This window comes from Poecilia mexicana, unplaced genomic scaffold, assembly GCF_051168715.1.
Source record: "Poecilia mexicana isolate PSO_F unplaced genomic scaffold, ASM5116871v1 scaffold_23, whole genome shotgun sequence".
Classification (NCBI taxonomy): domain Eukaryota; kingdom Metazoa; phylum Chordata; class Actinopteri; order Cyprinodontiformes; family Poeciliidae; genus Poecilia; species Poecilia mexicana.
In genome coordinates, this window is record NW_028263392.1 from 2,734,289 (window position 1) to 2,755,009 (window position 20,721).

Sequence of the window (20,721 nt, forward strand, 5' to 3'; positions counted from 1 at the left end):
AAAAATTCCAAATGTGCAGAAAAGCCGAGACATTGCGCTGTCAGGGCATGTATGATACATTACAGTAACCACCCGGGAAATTTGTGATATGAGCTTGACCAATCACAAGAAAGATTCTCCATTGTCTCATATTTGTGAAGCATCAAATGAGTCTCAAAAACACTCGTGCACTCGTAACCAGATCTGTGTGTAAATGCAGTTTTGTGTGTGTATACCAGGTGACTTGTGCGTACTTTTTCAACATTTATAGGTGTAGGAGAAGGTTTATTTTATTTTTAAGGTTTACAAATCCATTATTACACACGCACAGATATTTTTACACACGCACAGATATTTTGAGACTATTTTCACTCCATACATTACTCCACACACTACTGAAGTTTAAATTTATTTGTTTTTAAACATTTTTCTTTGAGAGAACCAGTCCAGTTTCTAGCAACAGATCATCTCATGAAAATGCTCAACAAGTTATTTGTGTTTGCCAACAGCCATACAATGATGATGATGATATGAGCAGCTGTGATGAGAGCTGTATTTATGTGTGGTAGCATTTTAAATCCATGAAGCTCTTCCATTATACACATTGTAAGCATCAGAAACAGCAACAAAAGTATTAATAACAAGATGAAATCCGTAGTATCAACAACCTGCTGTCTACTACCTCCTTCTCTACTACCTGCTATGTGACACATGATAAACAATTGCAGTGTAAATTTACTGAAGTTCTGTTTATTAACTGTTTATAAATATGGTCACATTGACAGTAACTGCATCTCCTGAATATCACAGCTGTGACTGAATGTAGTTTATTTTTTGCTCAAGTGCAGCAAGAACAAATGTGAAAATGTACTTTTGCACGTCTGCATTTTATATTTATTATAATTTGTACATATTATAATTTCCTTTATGTAAGATTGAAAGTGTTTAATGTTTGTCATGATGTACAAATAAATTGTGGTAAAAGTATTTAAAGTCTTTACTGAACAACATCAATTTCTGCTCATATCATGACTCTGCTAACATGTTGCTAAATAAAATGTAACTTAGTATTTATAAGTCCTATAAAACTGAAATAGTTTGTAAACATGCAATATTTACATGCAGTGAGCCCAAAGGCTCTGCTAGTTCTTGAAAGTATTATTCAAATCAACATAGCAGAAAGTAACACATGTATGTTTAGTTTATAATCCTAGGCAGTTTGACAAGCTACATTAAATGTAACAAGACAGTTGTAGAATATTTTTTGTTTACAGAGACTTCATAATTCATTTGTCGTTTGTTGATTTTCTTAATTTAGTTTTTTTTTTAAATGTCATCCAGTTCCTGTTTAAATATTCAATAAAATTTAAAGTTGATTGATTTGTAAGAATGTGTTCTTGCCATTATTATGCCATTTCCGTTACATTACTTGAAAATTGTTTCAAAACAACAATATTATCATTTATCGCAATAAGTTCTGGGACAATTTATTATCCAGCGAAATTTGTTATTGTGACACATTTGGCTGTGTTTGGTTCCTCTGCTCAGGAGTGACATGAATGTGGACCAAAGTTCTAAATGACTGGAAATAAACTGAAAGTGTTTTATAAAGTTTCTTGAGATGACAAAAATAAATAAAAAATCAAACTTGGAAAGGTTGACATTGAACCTCCTGTTAAAATATTCACATTTAGAACATTATTTAGTAATCAGGTGTGTCTTCCTAATTACAAACCCAACATTTGAAAACAAAGACCAACATCAGACACGATGAACACAGAGATCAAGGTTCAATACAGCATTTTATCTAAACATTTTTTACATTGAATATAATACATCAAATCAAATACTTCGTAAGAAGATGATTGATTTGACGTACCAAAATATTTCTGTTTACAGTGTTTTTAAAAAAAGTTGAATTAAAAAGATATGCATCTTTTTAATATACAAGTAGTATTTCATAAACTGCAGCATTTAGTGTCTTGTCAGCTTAGCACCTCAGTCACAGGACATTAGGAAGAATATTAAATACGTTTGACTTACCTGAAAAAATACAAATATTATGTGCTTTTTAGGACATATTTAGTACTGTAAAAAAACAACAACTTTAAAATAAAAGTTAAAAAAAGAAAATAAATTCAGTTCCTCTCTACTAACAAAAGAGCTGGAGCTTCAGTGACCTTGGTCTTTCTTGGAGTTCGAGATCCAGTCGTAGATGATGAGAGACATGGAGCCAATCATGACAACAAATCCTAATATCAGGAACGCCATAGCCTGGTGGAAGAAATCATTTCACAGTTAATTTGAAGTTGTTACACAATATTTTACATTGAGTTTACTAACAGAAACAAAATGTGATTAAAATTGTGAAATGTTTAATAATGTCTTACCCCAATCTTCTGCATGGATTTCATTGACTCCTTCTTAACCAGTTTGAGATAGAAAGCTGAGGGCAGGATGAAGATCAGCATTGCAGCAGCAGAGGCACCTGGAATGAGGAATTATTGTAAAGTTAATCCCAAAAGGTCAATAACGTTCTTAGAAAGATGATAATACATATTAACATGTGGAGTTACTTACCAATAAAGCCAAAAATATCTCTGATGCTGGGGACAAAGATGACCAGAATGTTGGTTCCTGCTAGCAGGATCAGGGTGATGATAACGTGACGGATCCAGCTGAAGTCTTTTCCTGGGAACAGCAGGTGGCCGACTGAGGTACGAATCTGTTCAGAACCAGACAAAGATTAGCTCAATGGACTTCATAGTCTTAGTGACTGACTGGATCATTAAGAGTAGACCAGTGTTTTTCAACCACTGCCACGATCGTCAGGTGTGCCGTGGAAATTATTCAGTTTCAGCTACGGTACCATATTTTCCGGACTATAAGCTGCTTTCCCTAAACTTTGAACCATGCGGATTATAGCCCGGTGAGGCTTTTCTGTGTATTTTTCTTCAACCACCAGGGGGCTCTCTAGCAGGAAGTGAATCATTAGAAGTCAAAATTGTAAATCAAAGAAGAACGCGCTAATTTTAATTTAGAACAACCACATGCTAGCAGCAGGCACGACGGAGAAATGTTTTAAACTCGTATGATGCAGCTTTTAAGTTGAGGGCTGTCGATCTGGCAGTACAGGAGGGAAATAAATCCGCTGCACTTAAGCTCGGTGTGAACAAAACCATGGTTCGGCTTTGGAGACAGAGTGCTGCGTCCTTAATATATCCAGCAGATTTATTAGGACGCAGCCCTCTGCTGGGGCCTTATGTACGGAGCCCCCCAGGGGACATGGGGAATTTTTTTTCTTTTGCGTTCCCTCGCAAAACATTTGCGTTCCCTCGCAAAACTTTTGCGTTCCCTCGCAAAAGGTTTTGCGTTCCCTCGCAATACTTTTGCGTTCCCTCGCAAAACTTTTGCGTTCCCTCGCAAAACTTTTGCGTTCCCTCGCAAAAGGTTTTGCGTTCCCTCGCAAAACTTTTGCGTTCCCTCGCAAAACTTTTGCGTTCCCTCGCAATAATCTACTGATCAGTTCATGCGGCATAATTGATATTATAAGCCTTTTTTACGGTGGAAGCCGTACTTTCTGCTTTAATACAAGCTTATAAGGTTTTTCCATGGACTATTGAGTTATTATCGCGGGGTAATAAGTCATCTGATTGTGTCTCTATTGTGTTCGTGTCTGAATGGTTTAAAGGGCTGCTTTCTGTGCCGTTCCATCTGAGCCTTAACAGACATAAACATGCAGTAAATAAATCGATTTTCAATCAGTTTTTTGCACCAAAGCGTTAATAATAATAAACACGTTTTATTATTATAAAACACAGCAAACTAATGGTGGTAGACGGCCGCACTGGATTAACTCGGGGAATCTCATCTGTCCGTGTATCAATCAACTCCTAACCTCTTCTTTGTTCTGTCACAATTATCGATTTTTTAAATTTTTATTATGCTCCAAACTTTGCGAGGACTGACCCCCCAGCTCACCCGCTGCCTCACACACACAGAGCCAGCAGCGTCACCTTCCCATTCATACTTCATGACAGTCACTCCCACATCGACACGCCCACCACCAGGTGTCAAAGCCGCTGCTCCTGTCATATCAATAATTACTTATTTCATTCATATTGCTCTTATAGAGCCTCATTGAAAACGTGTTTATTATTATTAACGCTTTGGTGCAAAAAACTGATTGAAAATCGATTTATTTACTGCATGTTTATGTCTGTTAAGGCTCAGATGGAACGGCACAGAAAGCAGCCCTCCATTCAGACACGAACACAATAGAGACACAATCAGATGACTGATTACCCGCGATAATAACTCAATAGTCCATGGAAAAACCTTATAAGCTTGTATTAAAGCAGAAAGTACGGCTTCCACCGTAAAAAAGGCTTATAGTATCAATTATGCCGCATGAACTGATCAATAGATTATTGCGAGGGAACGCAAAAGTTTTGCGAGGGAACGCAAAAGTATTGCGAGGGAACGCAAAAGTTTTGCGAGGGAACACAAAAGTTTTGCGAGGGAACGCAAAAGAAAAAAAATTCCCCATGTCCCCTGGGGGGCTCCGTACTTATGGAAAACCGAGAGCAGCTTCCAGTTTTTTTTTTTTTTTTTCAAAAAAGATTGAAGGTGCTAGTATGGTGCGCTATATAGTCCGAAAAATACGGTAATTGGTTTTAAAAGATTTTTGAAAATGAATTATCTGCAAACAATGCCATCTTTGAGCTTCTCCTGTAGCAGTGACTAGTGGCATAATCATGTAATTTTCTTGCCACTAGATGGCATTAGGCACTGAGCATTTTACATTAAAACGAGAGAATTAGTGATGCATGAATGTTACAGCTAGCGGTGAGCATAGACATAATATAAGGGTAGACCCCGCATTGGCTACTCCGGCCCAGGAAATACGGCGGCCATCTTAGAGCGGTATGCCCTCGTACTTTGCTGAACCAAAACAACAGAAGATGCCTCAGTTCTGCTCAGCTTATTCGTGTTTAAATCTACGAACTGTTGATGTCAGGGACCGGGGGATAACTTTTCACAAGTAAGAATGACATATTATTGTTAGTATGTTGTGAATGTAATATTACTGTACTGTATTTATGCCCACCAGCGAAATGACAGCAAATGTTAGCTATCGGTCTTCAGCCGGAGATTTGATGACAGGAATATGTTTCAAACAGGCCTACTCACAATTTCAGTAGCTTTGGTTAATTATCATTATCAACAAATCTTAATCAAATTTGGAGTTTTATGTTCTTTGAAATATGAAGATCAAAAATAGTGAGTGTAACGTTTTTCTGAATGCTCAGCTTAAGAAGGGAACATGGCTCCTTAGTTTCAACCGTTGTTTATATATATATATATATATATATATAAAAAAATTCCCTTCTCACCCTCCGCGGGTGGTCTCTTTCATCCTCTGAGCTCGGGTCCTCTACCAGAGGCCTGGTAGAGGACCCGGTAGAGGATATATATATATATATATATATATATATATACACACACACACACACACAAACATACACACACGCATACTTATCTGTTGTGACAACAATATTTACATATTCATTACATTTTTACACAATCTAATAGCCTTTTATATGTGTACACACAGATAAAATAAATTGCATCTTTGGTTGTATCTTGCAAAACATGTCATACTTTAAAACATTGTATTCCACCAAAATTATTTAAATATGCTAAACTATATGTTCCTATACATGCAGTTTTAATAGCTGTATGCCTAAAATTTAATTACGTGACAATGTGATTACTATTCAGCGTGTTATGATCTATTAAATGCGCTGATCCTTTATTGTGCCTGCCAAATATATAACGCTGAGTGGAGTGGTATACCGCTCCAAGATGGCCGCCCTAAATCTCGTCAACTCCAATAGGCGAGAGCGGCCCATGAGGCGTCTAGCCCTTGTATTATGTCTATGGCGGTGAGAACATCGTATCTAGCAAGGCTGTGACGACAGTGATGGAAAAGACAGTGAAGCTCAGCAGTAGTTGGAAAGAACATGGGTCCATTTCCCTCAACATGTCTGTGTGAAGTGAGCTTCTCAAGCCTGGTTACTATAAAAACTGAAACCAGAGAGAGACTGAGAGCTGTTGAGGAAGAGCTTTGTCTTTCTTCAATTTCTGCCAGGAAATCAGCTGTTTTCATCCAAACATTCACAGGTTTCACACTAGATGGGTAAAATATAGATATTGACATTTTGTACATGCAACTCTTCATATTGTAACAGTGAATATGTGTTGTTGGGGATTTTTGTGGGTGTGTCTATGTGTGGGGGCGTTCCCTTTGAGTGGTGCAGCCAGCTGCATGTCACGTGGCTTCAGCCAGAAAGCAAGACAGAGCTAGATTCATGTCACCCGTGTGTTCAATCAATCCAGTTCCATCTGCATTCATCTTTGCCCTGTCGAAGCATTGTAGGTACGTTGAGTTTAATATATAGTTGTGCATCATTATTTTTATATTATTTCTGGTTGTTGAGATATAAAATATTTTTGGATGTTTATTGTAAGTTTGCACAACTTTGCTAATTCATTTGGGACAGTATTTAATTTAGCTACGTTAAACTTATATGTACATGTTTACAAAAGACTGTGAAAGTAATGTATTCCTTTTTGTTTGTATTTTAGTTTCACACTTCCTTGGAGTCAATAAACCTGTGGATAAAAGGTCATCTTTCCTCAGAGTCTTGATATAAGGAAGAGTTTAGCTGTACTGTCTAGTTGCATTTCATATGGTGAAGGCAGTATAGAATATGAAGTGAAATCTTTCCCAGATATTATTGCTTCTTTCAGAATAATAATAATTTTTTGTATTCCGGCTATAAGAATGCTTTTGTTTGTAAAACACTTTGAAGTTTTCTACAACTGCTTTAAATTTAACACCACAGTGTTGTGGCCCTGTTCAGGTGTATTTTTGAAGTGGACATGTTAAGTGCAATTTGAAATGAGAAATGTAAAATGTGATAAAAAATACATTTTTATACATTTTTGTGTTTATTTGATTCCTATTCAAGACACTTTGATAAGAACGACTACATATGTAATATAGGCGGCTACAGACTATCTTTGTTTACATTTTTGGTTGGTGGTGTGCCTCGGGATTTTTTCAATTAAAACAATGTGCCTTGGCTCAAAAAAGGCTGAAAAACATTGCAGTAGACCCTCAATACTTAATACTTACAGGGAAGAGCATCACAGGAACTGTGAGTGTGACAGCGGCCAGCACAGCCAGGCGAACAACCAGCAGGAGAATATCATACTTGTAGTAGTTTGAGTAGGTGTAGAGCAGCTCAGGTCCCACGTGGACTGAACAGAAATATGAGAGATCACTCTAGTTACTTACTTTTTATGGCTAAGAACAGTTTGATTTAACGGCAACTAAGCTAAAATTTTATGTAATTATTAAACATTAACATGCTAATACATAAAACCAGGGTGTGTAGTATACCTAAAACAATACCCTTGATGTTTTCTGTCATCCAGAGAAGGAAACAGAGTCATAGTGAACACAACTCTCTGAAGCTGTTGTACTGTTGCCCACCCATTACCCCACTGAGACAGTATCATACCTACAACCAGATTAAAAGCCAACCTAAAAGAAGCAAATCTAGCTTAATTGATTTGACTCTAGGCCTGTCGATTAATTAATCTCACAATAAATTAAACCCATCTACCTAATTTTAATTGTCGGCTTTATCCTCCTGTCTTTTTTTCTTTCTGTTGATGATGTAACCCAGCTGTATTTTATTTATTTGTTTGTTCTGTGTTATTTGCTTTTCTGTACTGTTTTTTACTTTATGGGTAGTATCCCTTTAAGAGCAAAGTACGACATCACTTTACGGCTTTGTTCCGACTGCAGTTACTAGGGAAACTCCCGGGCTTTAGAGTTTCAGAGCTGCTGCGGAGTAGAGACATGCCAGTCTCTGCCGTCCTTCTGCATAGCGCTTGACTTCTTTATGCCTGATATATGATGTTTTCCTGCTAGTGCATTATTGTGGCCGATATCAACTTTTTTTTTGCTGGCCAGCTTCTTTTAATTTAATTTAATTCTTTTTTTTTTTTTTTTTTACTAAGGACCCTGAAATAATTCTTTATAATCTAAGTTTTTTTTTCTTTCTCTTTGTGGGTTTTTCCAGGAAAACTGTATGACAGTGTTGAGACGAAGTTAGATGTGTTTCTGTCCAGTAACTTGTAATAAACATAACTGGTTGATAGTAAACTGCTATCTGAACCCGAGTAGATTCTGTCCTTTGGTTACAATGACACTGAATGAAAAAAGGCTCAGCTCCGGTGTTCTCCACTGACCCTCCCTTTATTAGTGTAATGTCCAGCGCACACGACACGAGTTGTCGGCCGACTGTCGGCCCATTTTCAAAGCCTGAGAGACACATTAGCCGACAGAAATCCCAGATATAACGGTTCAATCGTGCTGTGTGGTGTCCAGCCACATGGGCACAAAATAATGGCTACAAGTTCAGTTAATTCATTTTAAAACCAGGCATTAATCAATGCTTTACTAGAATCTACCTGCGGTGCTTGTGTCTATAGTCAGCGTAAATTCCTGACTGAATGAAAATTATAACCTATTTATGTCACGTTAACGAAGAACAGCTGAAAACTTACCGGGTTTATTAACTGCGGTAGCAATTTGGCTCCAACTCCTCTCATTGTCATTTCTATATTCTTTGCACGAAATGTTGAATAAATATTAATTTTGTTTCCACATATTATCTCCGATGTCCGCTGGACTTCGGGTTGCGCCGTGTCAGCTGTTTTGGATTCCCCTCGTTATTTCCCCTCAGAAAGCACGGAGGAGAATCCTCGCTTTCTGATTGGCTACCTGTCACATTCAGCATTAAGCTCCCAGTCAGGGAAAACCCCCGATTTAGATCGGAGCGGCCACCACGATCTAAATCACACTACAGGATGATCGGTTACGAATTCACCAGCGACAATCTTAGAACGGCCAATGATCTAAGATTGTCTTAAGGGGAAAATAGGGACAAAAAATCGTGTAGTATGAACTACTGCATTAGGTAGTTGGATGTGCCCATCTTCTATTTAAATCTCGTGATCACTGAAGGGCAATATAGTGCAGACTTCATAATCTGCACTCTTTTGGTTGAATGCAGTATTTATTTCCACTTTGGCTTTATGTTGTTTAGTTTTTATTCAAGTACGTTTTTTGTTAATGGAGACTGAAAATCCGTTTTATTTTTGTTTTTGGTTGTTTAGTTTATCAGTTGCAGTGCTATGTGTTCTTTTGAAAATAAAGTGCATCCATCTATGGCAGGAAATTGCATGCATTATTAGTCATTTCCAGTGTCAAAAGGTCTTGAAACAATATTGTCGTTTATTGCAATAATTTTTTAGACAATTAATTGCTCAGCAAAATTTGTTATTGTGACAGGCCTATTTGACACCTTCTAAATATTTACATTTTCACGTCCCTCAAGGCACTGATTGAAGATCAAAGTACTAAGGAGAAGTAAGAATTATCATTAGCCTCTTCTAGACACAAACCAGCCTGGCTTCAAATCCGGACCAGGGTTGTTGCATTAGCACTTCAAGCCCACCTCGCTCCCTGGAACCTCGAGAGTTGTGGTTAGCCAGCATAAAAAAATTCCCATCATAATCCATTCTTACCCTGAAGTTTTTAAACAATAATAATGGCATATTCAATTATATTTTCTTTTGGTTTACATTATATTCAACAAACTGAATGGAAAAAATGTACACTGACTGTTGTCCCAATAATTGTATACAAGCAATAAAATTAAATGATTGAACTAAAACTATGAGCTAAATCTGTGGTAGCCTGAATGTCTATAATCTCCTCAGCCTGCCTTCTGCTCTTTCCCTTCACACCTGCAATCCATATTTTATATGCCGCCCGGACGCGGGTCACCTCGTCTGGGCGAGGGAACACTAAATCCAACATTATTTCTCATCATAAGGGGTCTTCAGGCTGTGCTTAGTGTGGTTCCTCATCTAGGACCTGTCTGCCTTGGGTGACCCTACCAGGGGCATCAAGCCCCAGACAGCACAGCTCCTAGGATCACTGGGACACTCAAACCCCTCCATCACGATAAGGTGGCAGCTCATGGACAGGTGTATAACCATCAACTTGATTTCCTGTTTGTTAGAATAAATACAATCAACCTGAATGTGACTGTCATGACATCAACCTACTGGACCTGAGACAAACACAGAACAGTTACATATCTATCTGTTACATATCTATCTGCTCGTCACACTCCTTGCTGGATCCTCCTGTTAAATCCTGTTATTTAACAGGATTTAAATAATTCTGTAATTCCTGTGTTTTTTGTTCAGCTCTTCTTCAATAAATCTTCAAAATCTACTTAATGTCTCAACATGCTGCATTTAGGTCCAACACCAACACGCATCTTAACAACATTTCAATACTAACAATCTAAAGCTACCAGGTTGTAATTTTTAAATCTTATTGTATATCTTACTGTTGAAGGTGAGGTATCCAAAGAGGGCGGTCAGCAGGTACATGATGAACATGGCCAGGAAGGAAATGTTGGCCACATTCTGCATCTTTCGGCGTGAGCGGCTGTTCAGGGAAGGAGAGTTTTATTTACCAGACCAAACTTTAAAGAAATATAACAGTAGTTTAGTTTAAACCTCATAGTACTTTGAGTTAAATCAATGTAGCATCACTTACTCTTTGAGCTCATCATACATGGGTAGGATAGTAGCGTGGCACACAAAGGCAAAAGTGAGGATGGGTATAGCATAGGCAGTCTGGAGAGATGGAAAAGTACAAGGATTAGAAGTGATACTATGAGTGTTACTGAAAATATTCAGAAGGTAAGTTAAATTAACTTTATTTATACAGCACATTTTCAGCAACAAGGCAATTCAAAGTGCTTTACATAAACTAAAAGGAAATACAAACAATATAACAAACCAAAGGAAAGAGCAAAAGAAGAAAAAGAAAATAATGTTGATCCAAAATATATAAACTAGAAACTTCTTTTCCGGGTTGGAAGAATAGGAGTCTAAAACATAGTTGCTAAGGCAGCTTTCCTGGATTCTAAGTTTGTTTTAATTGCTGTTCTTGGTTGCTAAATAAGTGTAAGTAAGTAAGTATCCTCTAAACTTCTTGGTCTAAATAGTGAGCAAAAAATAAGATAAAGAGTGACTAACAAACTAGGCTCTCTGGATTCCAAGTTTATTCTAATTCCTTTTCTAGATTAAAAGTGAGTACTCACCAGTTTCTAACAAATAATAATCTAAATAATAACTGATGAGTAGGATGAGAAGACAACATTGGGTGGGATATGGCACATATACCAAGACAAAAACAAAGACAAGCTGGCAAAGGCGTTGAGGTCAGGGAGTTTGTGTTTGTAACTATGACATGTTTGCAGATCAGCCCATGTCTCTCAGCCTGTTCTCCCAAATAAAGTCTCTGATAAAGGTGGAATGATCCAGAGCGAGTCCTTGAGAGTTCAGCCATAAGATTCCCCAGGTTACTTCAGGAGGGTGAGGAGATGGGAAGGAGCAGTTTATTGACATAAACTCCAGGAGATTCACAGTAACCAGAAGGCCACAGGGAGCCAGATTCAAAATAACAAATACTGTTTAGATCAGGCAGACTTAAAAGACTTTAACAGATTTGTCTCTTATGGTTTATCCCAATCATCCAAATTAGTGTGACTGTTCCACTGAACCGAAGCTAGTAACTTCTCCAAGATTGATTCCATCCCTCTTGTGAATTTTTTATTCCCCAGCTGGGATGCGAGTCTCAGTCAGACTTGCATCCAACTTGCATCTCTGTCCCACAATATACACCGAGTGTTCGCTAGTTTAGTCAAATCTGTCACAAATTTGTCAATAATCCAGGAATCCACAAGCTCCAAACAGCAGAAATCCTGTTATCATGAATAAATCCAGAGTGAATCCCACCAGGTGTGTCCCCGCAGGACAAGAGGCTCTCCTGTGCCCCGTCTTCTCGTTGAGAAAATGTTATCAATTGCATTGAGAGACTGACCAGATCCATCATTTGTAGATTCAGAGGATGTGTAAAGAAAGGCTCCAAAAAAGCAACACAAAAACAGAGCAAGCAGGATGAGAATGGGTAGGGAGAGGAGCAGAGGAAAAAAGTGTCTGTCTTCACCGAGACGCTTGTCTCATACCTGTTTAACCTCCATTTATTTACCTTTGAGTTGAAGACAAAGCATTTAGGCTTGCAAGTGTCATCATCTGTAGTGACGTTGTCGCTGTGGGGGGTGATGTTGAACATATGCATGGTTTCATTTCCAGTGTCAGGAACAGGCAGAGGGCATGGGATCTGGAACTTCTTTATGATCACCTGCATAAAAGGAAATATGTGTTGGGACTATGCTATATTTTTACAATATTCAAAAAACTAAATAAGTAGTGATTTGAAAACTTTAATGAAACGACTGACTAAATCTAACTCGCAGGAGAAATAATAGAAGGTGGGGTCGTACTCACCACAATCAGAAAGAACACCATGCAGAGCAGAGAGAGACCACTGGTGTAACTAAGGGAACCTAGTGAGGAAAGATGAAAAATGATTTTTGTCTTAAAGCTGGTGCTTCAACTTTTATTATACTTAAGAAATAGATCCTTACCTAAGTTCCTGAGCAGTGTGAGAGGTAGGATAACAATAATCGAGACCAGAATCACGAGGTAATCTCCATTAATGTACCATTCACTGAAACACATACAAATACATTTTTAAATTGATAGAATAATATTTGTTACACAATCTGTTGAGAAAACATAATTAATTAGTTTGAACAGTCAAAATGAAAAGTTTTGCACTTGTCTTGACTTTTCAGCTTCAGAGGAGGTCAGGTCACTCTCCAGATTCAGAGCTGACCACCAATTTTTCACAAAAGGTTGTAAAACTCAACAGTGTGCTCAGGCTAACCTCAAGCTAGTAAAGGAAATGTTGCTTTGGGCCCTGTGTGACTGCAAAAGGGATTTGAATGAGGAAACCAATGAAGAAAAAAAGAAGAAGCAGGAGGTAGAGAGGGAGAAGAGATTGGCAGAAAAGTTAGTCAATGAATTCAACTCTTCTGAAACCAGACGATCTTCAATATGTGACAGACTTAAACCAACACAGAAATCAATATCATAGGAAAAAATCGTTAACAACCCTAAAACAGGAAGGCAATTAACAACAGCCTTATTTTATGGGGCTTTGGCAGTGACGTCTCCAACACAAGGAATGCTTAGGAATTGATCAGTTTGTGAATAAAAATGAATTCCAATAGTGATCAAATGTCTTTGTCACCCTGGACATGACCACTTTTCACGTTCTGTCCAGAGAATCAGGGAGGCTTTCTATGACTGAAAAAACATATCTGGATTTTGATCGTTTTTCAGGAGACCAATAGGCATCACCTATCTACATTGACTGGTGCTATGCATGGAATCAGACAGTCGTCCTTATTCATTAGTCATTTGGCATTCTCTCCAAGCTGCACTGTTTTGTTTTTATTATTTTCCTTGTGAGACTATTGCTTTTTATTATTATTATTATTATTATTATTATTATTATTATTATTATTATTATTATTATTATTATTACATCGAATATAATTTACATTTTTTGTGAATTTGTTGTCCAGGTATTTCTAAGCTACGGAAGATTAATTATTAGGAACCCACCAATATGAAAACTTGAGATGATGTTGATATCTGATATATTGCTGTTATGGCAGAATTTACCAATATTATATCTGAAGCAGATGACCAATGTAGCCCCATAGTCCTGTACTGAATCACTTTAACTGTCACATGACCAAGCAGACACATCACAGGAACACCATTTTTTATTGACATAAAGTGTTAATCCAGTTCCTTTATAAAGCTGTGTCTGCTGGTAGAGTCAGAAAGCCTGGAAGATAAACGTTACAATTGAATGCTTCCATACTGCGTTCCCAATACTCTGGGTGAGTCCAAGTTCATTCAATGTCTTGGATAGTTGGATGAAATTGGACTCGCATTGCTCATTATCATTGATGGAGGAGTTTGAATGTTCTCCTCTTTGCTCCTGCTCTGCATCTACAACATTTTCTTTTCAACTGTTGTGCTTTAGTTGGGTTCAAGTTTGGTCATAAATAACTAATTTTCTGCCAGAAATAAAGCAATTAAAGTTTTTAAGATAAAAACAAGATCAGATTTAAAATTTCCATAATAAAATCAGAATATAATTAACAGAGCAATTCCAACATGCTGCCACGTTGAGCAGCACAATTGTAGAATGTCACATTCCAGACTAATTTGATTTTGTACTAGAAATTTCAACTCTAAAATAACAAAACCTATAAAGGTATTAAGTGGCAAATGGTGAACAGCAGCCATGCAATTAATAAGAACAATTTCTGCTGTTTCTTTGTTTAGTTGTTAAAATGACCAAATGTTTAACTACTTACCCATCACTTGCTCCAGTAAAGGACTGAATGACAATGGGGAGTTCATATTTGATAATGTAGAGGTAGCTTGACATGGCTGCATGAAAGATATAAAAGAAGAAAACAAAATAAAATAATAAAAAAAACACAGAAGTTAGCAACATCCCTAGCATAAATTTACACATTTAGAAAAAAAGAGTCATTTGTGATATTTTGAGAGAAACAAAAGTCACAGAACACTAAGAAATAATAACAACAACAACAACAACAACGCAAAAACTATCTAATTCTGCTTGTCCTCCCAATTTGGACACAGAGAATCAATGTTTCAGTTTAAAAACATGGTAGATGAATGTAAGCATCATAGTTACATGCATAGCTGTTATACTTAAAGGTCAGTCTCTCACCTCCAATGTTCTGCATGGTGATGGAGCAGGAAGCAGCCAGTTTTCCTGGGATCCCAAAGGCCTTGTGACCCAGTGACTCGTAAACAAGAGCACCTGGAAAAAGAGGAAAAAACGCAAAGAGTTTTAAATCTTGACATTTAAATGTGAACAAACATAAAAAGTTGCTGGAAAGTCAGAGCTGCTGCTCACCTGCTTCATCAGCTGTCTTCAGCAACAAGTGGACAGAATACAAGGAGAAAATGGCAACGGAAACCAGGAGAAACCTAAACACGAGAGAGAGAAAAGGTCTTCAGCTAAAGATGACTTGTGATTATTGGCAATAAATAAATAAAAAGTATAAGCTTGATGGGTCTTCTGGTGCCGAATGATACAAGTTGTGCAATAAGCACAGTAATGACTAATAGGAATTCACTTTTTTTTTTAAATCCAGTCTTCTGTTGACAGAAACCTTTTTAGTCCCTAACAAAAATATTTTCCCAACATGATATATTGAACATTGAACGTATTTGCAAAACAACCTCCAATAACTTTCTTCAAGCGAAAAATACACATTTTTTCCAGATGGTCTTTTACAGAAGCTTAGATAACCAGGTTCAGGTTGCCGGTAACATCACATTACTTCGGAGGTGAGATTTTTGCAAGTCAATATGAACAGAATAGTTAAAAATTTCTTGCTGGTCGTAGGGATGTCAGCCTGAGACCTTAACACAACACTTGTCTGAACGCCACTCAGCTGAATTAGGATAATGATGGAAGAATGCTTACACAAATAGGGCGATGCCGGTGTTGGCCATGGCGAAGGACAGACCCAGGATGCCGCTGCCCATGATGGCGTTGCCCAGATTGAAGACGGACATGCCGAAGGAGGCACTGCCCTGGTGCTGAAGAGGAGAAAACAGAATAAAAAAAAAAATAGAAAAAAAAAACTACATTGTGGAAACAAACCTGAACTTACTTCATGCTTCTTCTTGCTTGGGTTATGATCAGAGAGGAAGTTTTGACTCTCTGGATCTGCATCAGGGCATTCCCTTTAATAGAAGAAAGAGACGTGTTAAATGAGTTGACAAACTTTTGCTTTTTTGTGAAGATGTTAAAAAAGAGCCTCACCCATTGAGAGGAATCCTCTGGGTAGAGTCAGAGTCGTTGCTGTTGGAGCTGCAGCTGTCGTCGTCTTGAGGAGCATTCAGGGTTTTCATCTCAATTCTAGAACCCATCCCATTGCCAAGGACTGACCCTTGGCTATGGGATATAAATAAAAACTATATGCTTTTTATTGGTCAGGTTGAAGGGAATCCCACCACTAGAAGAATCACCCTGGTGTTGTGTAGAAACTGTCAAGGAGTCCCAGAAAGAAAAATGATTACAGGTGGAATAACTTACCTGTTCAGTTTCTTTCCCTTTGCTTGAGTTTTCTTTTTCATAGAAAAGACAATTTTATTTTTAATGTGTCGACAGGATGTACAGTTTAGTTTTGTTAAAATGAGCCTCACACTTCCATCAGTTTCTCATGCGTAAAGTAAGGGTTCTGCTCTTTACTGTCATCATAGATGCACTTTTGTTGTCTTCATCTTTTTGAGTAGTCTCTGAAAAGTTCATCTCAGTTTTAACATCAGACTGCCTTTCACTAGGCACTGAGACTTAATATTATTAAATATTAAATATGATATTGTACCAGGCTTCTAGTTGATGGATATTTTACAGATAAAAAGCAAAAAAAAAAAAAAACGAAAGCAGTGGATCAATATTTTTATATTTTCAGTTTTATTATGTTCACTTGTCTATTTGTTCTGCCAAATGTAACTCAGAATGGTTGAGGTAATGTTTTTCAGATTACACTTTCAGTCTATACCTACAAGCATCCATTATGTCAACTTATTAGCTGACAGACCTACAAAAGAATGACCATTTCCACCACGGGAAGTTTTTTTTTTATGCTGTCAATCAACAAGACAGACAACAAAGAAGTCTAGCAAAGTGTTTCTCAACCCTGGTCCTCACAGCCCCCCTGCTCTGCATGTTTTAGATGTGCCGCTATTCCAGAACAGCTGGTAAAATGATTGCATGACCATCAAGTACTGCAGAAGCCTGTTAATCACCCAGAGATACAATTCAGGTATGTGGCAGAAGGAAAACACCTAAAACATGCAGGACAAGGGGGCTGTGAGGACCAGGGTTGAGAAACACTAGACTGTAGTCACTAGAGTCTAGGCATTCAAAGTGACTCATTGATATGGACCACTGACTTGTCTGACCTGTTTTTAAAACCTGTTTCAAGCCAGTCAGAAAAAACCAACTGAAAGTGAAACCTTCAGAACCGACACAAACGTCTTTTTCTTTTCAAATTATACAGAACTATACATATATTCAGTTTGATATCGCAGCAATAACATGATTTATTTGTTGAAAAAGGTCATAGTGTGACAGATCTTATAAGATCTGAAAACAAAGAGTAACAGCCCAGTAGTAAACATGACACTGTTCACTTCAGTAACTGAGGATGAAAGAAATGTGTCATTATGATTTGAGCCTCATAATTTCCTCTTATTCCAGAAAGTGACCAGAGTTCAGTTTGTTTTCTAAAAATTAACACTTTCCAGTGTTCAGGATGAACTTGAATTACCAGCAGAACGTCTCACTGACATAGTAGCTGCTCTACAGTAACATGGCGATGAGGCGCAACCAACAGGATGTCTGACGCAGATTAGAAATGGATTATAAACTAAAAAGTTCTCAATTTATTCATTATCACAGTAAAAACTAGTATTAATATACTATCACATATTATAATATTATAATCACATATTATCAGCTTTTTTTAGTGCATCTCAGAATTGCCAAAAACAGATTTACAATAAACTTGTAAAAACCATTCCAGTGGGTAGAAGGCAAAAAAAAAAAAAAAGTTCAGGTAAGAGCCTCATACTATTAACAATTATATTTAGTTATCTAGTAATTTTTACTTAATGTTTAAGTAAAAATTAAAAGCATGGTACAGTAAAACTGCTCTAAGATGTAAATATTTATCAAAAAGTTACTAAAGTGACAGAGTAAATGTAGGCTACTCACCTTTAGAGACGTGAACAAAGTGAAGATATGTAAAAGGGAGGAAACTTCCTGGAGCAGGTGTCAGGACTTCCTTTTGTTGCATCAGCTCTGATGGACAGAGGAGGAGTCAGAGGAAGAGATGGAGGCGGAGACTGGCACACAGCGATGTGCTATTGGATTAAAAACAATCAAAGAGGGAAGAAAAACTATCTAATAACAAAAAACAGCAACAAGTTTACATTTCTTACACTTGTAAGAAATATACTCTTCTTCGTTTGTCAGGTCAAACAAATTATTTTAAATCTAGAGCAAAACAATTACATCTTTGGTTTTCAAATATGTCACCAGAAGCACATATCAGCCTGAGAGAATAGTCAGTAAGCAGACAACAGTTTTGAAGCTGATTTTGGAAAACTTCATTCACTTCCCCAGACTATATACACAGGACACTCTGAAAACAAATAGTCAACTTTATTTTTTAGATGGACAACAGGTGTCAAGATTTGGTAGATATTTGTTCTAAAAGTGGATGATTTTTGAAGTCTACAGTTGATGTTGAAGTATAAATGTATCTGTTCTAACCCAGAGTGACTAATAGAAGATAAGATGAAAAAAGTAATGGCTTTGAAAACAGCAGTGATCAAACCACTGATAAAAAAGAACAATCTGGACAAATCACTACTGCAGAATTACAGGCTGACCTCTGACCTCCCATTCATCAGCAAAGTTATTGAAAAAGCTGTTTATTCAGTTAAATAGCTTCCTAACGATGACCAACCGCTTTGACTCCTTCCAGTCTGGTTTCTGATCTCACCACAGCACAGAGACTGGCCTAGTCAAACTGTTCAATGACATCCATATAAATACGGACTGTGTAAGAACCACAGTGCTGGTTCTGCTGGACCTCAGTGCAGCTTTGACCCTGTTGACCCTGTTGACCATGACATTTTACTGAACCAACTGGAGAGTTGGGTCGGACTCTCCGGTCGAGTGCTCAACTGGTTTGAATCTTACATAAAGAACAGGGATTTCTTTGTTTCAATTGGTAACTTCTAAGGTCACATGTGGGGTACCCCAAGGTTCAATCCTAGGACCCCTTCTTTTCAATATTTATATGCTCCCACTGGCTCAGGTTATAACAGGAAATAAGATTAGCTACCATAACTATGCAGATGATACACAGCTCTTAAACACGATGACACCAGGTGAACTTTGACCCCATACAATCACTGAACAGATGCTGAGAGTATGTGTATGTGTGGATGTGCCAAAACTTTTTCCAGCTGAACAGAAACAAAACTGAAGTTATTATCTTTAGACCTAAAGAGGAGCGAACTAGAATCAGTGCACATCTTCAATTATTACAACTGAAAACCAGCGATCAGCCCGAAACCTGCGAGTAGTGATGGACTCTGACCTGAACCTTCAGAGCCACATTAAGACAGTCACAAAGTCGGCCTTCTATCACCTGAAGAACATCTCCAGCATTAGAGGACTAATGTCTCAGCACGATCTAGAGAAACTCATCCATGCATTTATCTTCAGTCGCATTGATGACTGCAACAGCGTCTTCACAGGTCTGACTAACAAATCAATCCTCCAGCTGCAGCTGATCCAGAACGCTGCTGGTCACGTTCTCACTAAAACCAGGAAGATAGAGCACATAACACCAGTTTTAAAGTCCCTACACTGGCTCCCTGTAGCTCAGAGAATAGACTTTTAAATACTGTTAGTTTATAAATCACTAAACGGTTTAGCACCACAATACATTAAAGATCTGCTGTTGTTTTACCAACCTTCCAGACGCCTCAGATCTTCTGGTTCTGGTTCTGCTCTGCATCCAGAACCAGAACCAAACGCGGAGAAACAACATTCAGCTTCTATGCACCACAAATCTGGAACAAACTTCCAGAAAACTGTAAAACAGCTGAAACACTGACTTCCTTTAAATCTAGTCTAAAAACACTGTTTTTGTTTGTTATGATGTAAAACACTTTGGCTTGCTGCTGAAATGTGCTATAGAAATAACATTTGATTGATTGATTGATAGCTATTTGGAAGAATAGAAATCTGTGGCTCCAACCTCTGCATCGTTCTAAAGATATAATCATCGTCTCTCTCAGATGTCCCTGTGAAGCACTCATTCCATGATTCTATCCATCCCCAACATTTTGAGCTCTGAAACCTCCAATTTTGAAATTGCCTTTTTCTCATCCTTACTGTCTGTAAACCACACATCACTGATCTAACTACTGTCTTGCACACCTTTCCTTTCATTCTTGAGCCTGAGAACTTCAAGCCCTCTACATTCTCTGCTTCTACTCTCCCTGCAATGTCACCTTCCACCTTTCTTTAGACACATGTATCCTGTCTTGCGGTGTCTCTTGTCCAGTACATACTGTTGAGAAAAAAATGATTATTTTTAGTGTTTAATACAGTTTAATCTTTTTGAACAAATCTTTAAACTTTGAACAGGTTTCTGTTAGTGATTTAAAATTAAACTATGGCTGGGTAAGTATTCAAAAGTACCAGGGAAAATGGGGTGATCTGTAGAGCTTCTCCTTGGACCCCTGTGGTTGTAACACATAGGACAGGAGGCCATGGATTAACATATGCAGGAAAGTAGAGGCCAGTATCATTTAAATTACCTTGGGAAACAGGAACTTTACCGAGTTCACAGGAGATCAGAATCCTTCTGTGAACATCTGGGTTATGTGAAGATTTTGAACCACTAACAGTTAATTTACAAGATATTTCTTTTAGTTATTGATGGTATGCTCTGACTGAAAATTGTATTATTTAGTTCTAGAATTAATTTAGACGATGATGAATGGATTTGAAAA

The 20,721-nt window shown here is 37.6% G+C and overlaps 1 protein-coding gene across 2 annotated transcripts in view; it reads right to left on the bottom strand.

The window, feature by feature from the left end:
* Positions 1 to 243: 243 nt before the first annotated feature.
* Positions 244 to 20,721, bottom strand: part of LOC106913213 (sodium-coupled neutral amino acid symporter 2-like) — a 40,582-nt gene continuing 20,104 nt past the window's right edge. For both annotated transcript variants that reach the window (XM_088003119.1, XM_088003118.1), the window contains exons 2-17: positions 17,900 to 18,048; positions 15,941 to 16,164; positions 15,789 to 15,861; positions 15,599 to 15,714; positions 15,023 to 15,096; positions 14,834 to 14,926; positions 14,448 to 14,523; positions 12,636 to 12,718; positions 12,496 to 12,554; positions 12,197 to 12,349; positions 10,697 to 10,776; positions 10,485 to 10,585; positions 7,184 to 7,308; positions 2,560 to 2,704; positions 2,370 to 2,467; positions 244 to 2,253 (exon numbers count right to left, since the gene is read on the bottom strand). In XM_088003119.1, coding sequence (XP_087859245.1) covers positions 2,152 to 2,253; positions 2,370 to 2,467; positions 2,560 to 2,704; positions 7,184 to 7,308; positions 10,485 to 10,585; positions 10,697 to 10,776; positions 12,197 to 12,349; positions 12,496 to 12,554; positions 12,636 to 12,718; positions 14,448 to 14,523; positions 14,834 to 14,926; positions 15,023 to 15,096; positions 15,599 to 15,714; positions 15,789 to 15,861; positions 15,941 to 16,047 — 1,485 coding nt within the window. In that variant the 5' untranslated portion in view covers positions 16,048 to 16,164; positions 17,900 to 18,048 and the 3' untranslated portion in view covers positions 244 to 2,151. The remainder of the gene's footprint in view (positions 2,254 to 2,369; positions 2,468 to 2,559; positions 2,705 to 7,183; positions 7,309 to 10,484; positions 10,586 to 10,696; positions 10,777 to 12,196; positions 12,350 to 12,495; positions 12,555 to 12,635; positions 12,719 to 14,447; positions 14,524 to 14,833; positions 14,927 to 15,022; positions 15,097 to 15,598; positions 15,715 to 15,788; positions 15,862 to 15,940; positions 16,165 to 17,899; positions 18,049 to 20,721) is intronic.